Source organism: Cydia pomonella, chromosome 10 (assembly GCF_033807575.1).
Source record: "Cydia pomonella isolate Wapato2018A chromosome 10, ilCydPomo1, whole genome shotgun sequence".
In the NCBI taxonomy this organism is placed as follows: Eukaryota; Metazoa; Arthropoda; class Insecta; order Lepidoptera; family Tortricidae; genus Cydia; species Cydia pomonella.
In genome coordinates, this window is record NC_084712.1 from 16,629,497 (window position 1) to 16,632,794 (window position 3,298).

The 3,298-nt window shown below is 36.3% G+C and overlaps 1 protein-coding gene across 1 annotated transcript; it reads right to left on the reverse strand.

Moving 5' to 3' along the window:
• Positions 1 to 212: 212 nt before the first annotated feature.
• Positions 213 to 2,519, reverse strand: LOC133521713 (3-oxoacyl-[acyl-carrier-protein] reductase FabG-like). The gene has a single exon (XM_061856776.1). It carries the CDS (start codon positions 2,074 to 2,076, stop codon positions 1,315 to 1,317), a length of 762 nt encoding a protein of 253 aa, XP_061712760.1. The 5' UTR covers positions 2,077 to 2,519; the 3' UTR covers positions 213 to 1,314.
• Positions 2,520 to 3,298: the final 779 nt, after the last annotated feature.

Here is a 3,298-nt window from a genome sequence, read left to right on the forward strand (position 1 = left end):
ACGTACTAGGTCAAGTGGGATATCACATGAAAGAGCTTGAGTTGCACATTCCGAAATAATTTATTTGAAACGAAATAAATGTCATATACAAAGGAAAAACTGGCCAGTTTTTTTCCTTTGTACATATATGAAATTTATTTCGTTTATAGTTTAAATATAATCCGAAGAGTCGATCGAATAAGGAACGCAGAGATGCGCTCCAAAACTGATATCGCAGATGTGAGTGTAAAGGCCGCCAAGTTCAAGTGGGGTTGGGCGGTATACATCGGTAGGATGCACCCGGACAGATGGGCCAAAATAGCAACCGAATGGGCACCACAGATCACCCGAGGCAGAGGCAGGCCAAAAAGGAGATGGTGTGATGTGGGACTCATTTTGTGACGACTGGCTGAAGTCAGGGGAGGCCTTTGCCCAGTTTTGCCAGTGGGACACAAAGTAGGCTATTAATAAATATAGTCTAAATAGTAATGTGACTTCTTGTAAAAAACACAAAATAATAGTAGTTTATGTGACTGCTACATAATAAAAGGCATTAAAATACACGAGTGTGGGTTTAAGAAACGAACAAAGTGAGTTTCTTAATAGGAGCACATGAGTGTTTTAAATCCTACATATTTTATTTACACACATACTATAAACTTTCAATGTTATATTCACTAACCCAAATTACAGCCAACGTTAGGGCATCGTTGCTCTCTTGGCGGAACTCGCGGATATATGGCGGCATCTCCGAAATATTTTTATCGCTCATTTTAGACGAAACTTTTGCTATAGTTACGTTACAAACAACAAAACAAATTCATTTTATACTTAAAACTAATTAAAAGATAAATTGTACGTCAAATAGCGGTAAAAAAAACTTTTTTCACGCATGTCAGGCATCCGTATTTTTTTTAATTCAGAGACAAACTAGAGCGGGGGCCTATTTCCGTATCATTCGATACAAACTAACATGCAAGATTTGTAAAAATTGTATGCAATTGACATTTCATTTCGAACAAAAAGGCATCTCGATTGATATTAGAATAGATGTCAAATCGAATTGCTTTTTTTTCAGAGACGTTCCAAATTTGAATGTCATAACCAAATCGATTTTGATGTAGTTATGAAGCAATAACAACATTTTCACAGATAAGAAATTTGTTGTAACAAAACAGTTTAGCGTAATGTTGGCCATTATTTACGGATTTTGAAGGCATCATAGGGTTTATGATTACGTGTGTAGATAAATTTATTTCCATAAGAAAGTAACTTTATTTGTTCTAAGAGCATTTTGTTTTACATGTTCATTGTGAACAATAAAAATATTTTTAATTAAGACAGAAGTACTCCGTTGTCCGAAACAAATGTAGATCCAGTAATGCTTCTTGCCTTATTACTTGCCAGGAACAGAACCAAGTCCGCAATCTCCTCCGGCTCTCCTATTCTCTTAAGTAGTGTTTTAGCTTTCCAGTGCTCCCATACTATATCTGAATTTGTGATTCCTGCATTCGCTACTATATCGGTCTTGACGGGTCCTGGGTTGATGCAGTTGACTCTTACTCCGTGTGGAGATAAGTCCAAAGCAACGCAGCGTGTGAAGTGATCCAACCCTGCTTTTGATACTGCGTAAGACAGATAGCCTCCTTCTGAAGGGATGCGTAAAGAGACAACGCTTGATATATTAATTATGTTGCCCTTAGTCTTGACTAAATGAGGCGCAGCCAAGTGCGTTAAGAGGACGATTGCACGCAGATTCGTGTTCATAACGAGGTCGAAACATTCCATAATCTTCTCGTCTAGTATCGATGCGTTTTTGCCAAATCCAGCATTGTTGACCAATACGTCTAACTGACCAAAATGATCGATAGTTTTATCGACAATAGTTTTGACTTCTTCATCTCTGGAGACATCGGCCTTGATGATGAGATATTTAGCATCGAGTTGTTTGCATTTCTGGGCCACTTGACTTAGTTTGGCCTCATTTCTAGCCACCAGAACTACTTTGGCACCATCTTTGGCAAGAGCTACGGCTGTCGCAGCTCCTATGCCAGAGCTGGCACCAGTCACAATTGCCACTTTATCCGTAAAACTCATTGCGTTCTTCCTACACGGATGTTAGACAGACACTGCGTCTATGATGTGAGTAAACGTAAAAAATGCTTGCTAATCAGATAAACAATGGCAAAGTTAAATAGTTAAGGATAACATCTATGCTCATTAGCGATAAGACCGCCTGTTGTCTGCCTCTATTTATTAATCAATTATTTTTCCTGAAGCTGTATTTCTTTCACTGAGGCGTGCAATAAAGAGTACTCTATATATATCTACACTTAAGTAAGCACATGACTAATAGTTTTACAGCTGTTAAGTAGGTAAACGAGTTTATTCTTACATTTTACAAACTTATAATTTTAGTTGAAAAGTAACAAAAAATACTTAAACAAATAAATAAATACATAATAATACATAAACAACACTAACTGGTATTAAAAATTAACTGAGTAATTAATCTCGGTTCTCAATACAAAAGTAGTAACGCTCTCATTTTAAAACGACCAACTAGATTGCTTGAAACTTTGTACTTACAATAGAATAAGGTATATCTATGCCTGTAATTAGTATAAATATAGCTTCAGATACTAGAGTTAAAAAACTACAGCGAATTTAAGTTTTTTATATAGCTATATAACTAATTACAGGCATATATAGATGCCTGTAATTAGTTCATATACACAATTCTAATTAAAGTCGCCCGCGGTCCGGGGGCAATAGTGAAAGTTCGTTTAACTAAGTCACGTTATTGTTTGAAAATACATTTCTTTAAGTATCAGTTTTTGACGTATAATTTATTTGGGCGTGATATATATTTTAAGGAAAGTTGGCAGTGTGAAGGCGCATGCAGCCGTACCCAGCGCGCAAACAAAGGCGAGTCCCAGCGCTGCGCCTGCACGTTTAGAATAATGTCATTATTATGTAAAAATTTCATAGTTTTTCATTGGTAAGGCCTATTCCGGAATGGAGTCATTGTTATGCAAATGTACTCTTTTTAAAACTTTCTTTAGTGACTTTTGCCGAAACATAGGAAAATCTTTAGAAAATTTACAAAATCAATAAAGATACGAAAATTTCATGGTTATTCAAGTAATACGGTTGGTCAATACATTGAATTACAATTACAGTGAAATTGAGAAAGTAATTATGGGGTAAATACGCCTATCTACGCTTTTTGAATTGATTGTATGGTTGGCTATAATCAAATCAAACCTTAATCCTTAGACGTTTAGGACTTTCTTGGCACGAATGCCGCGCAGCGATA

Coding starts and splice junctions, on each gene's coding strand:
- LOC133521713 (XM_061856776.1), bottom strand. CDS start 2,076: ATGAGTTTTACGGATAAAGTGGCAATTGTGACTGGTGCCAGCTCTGGC.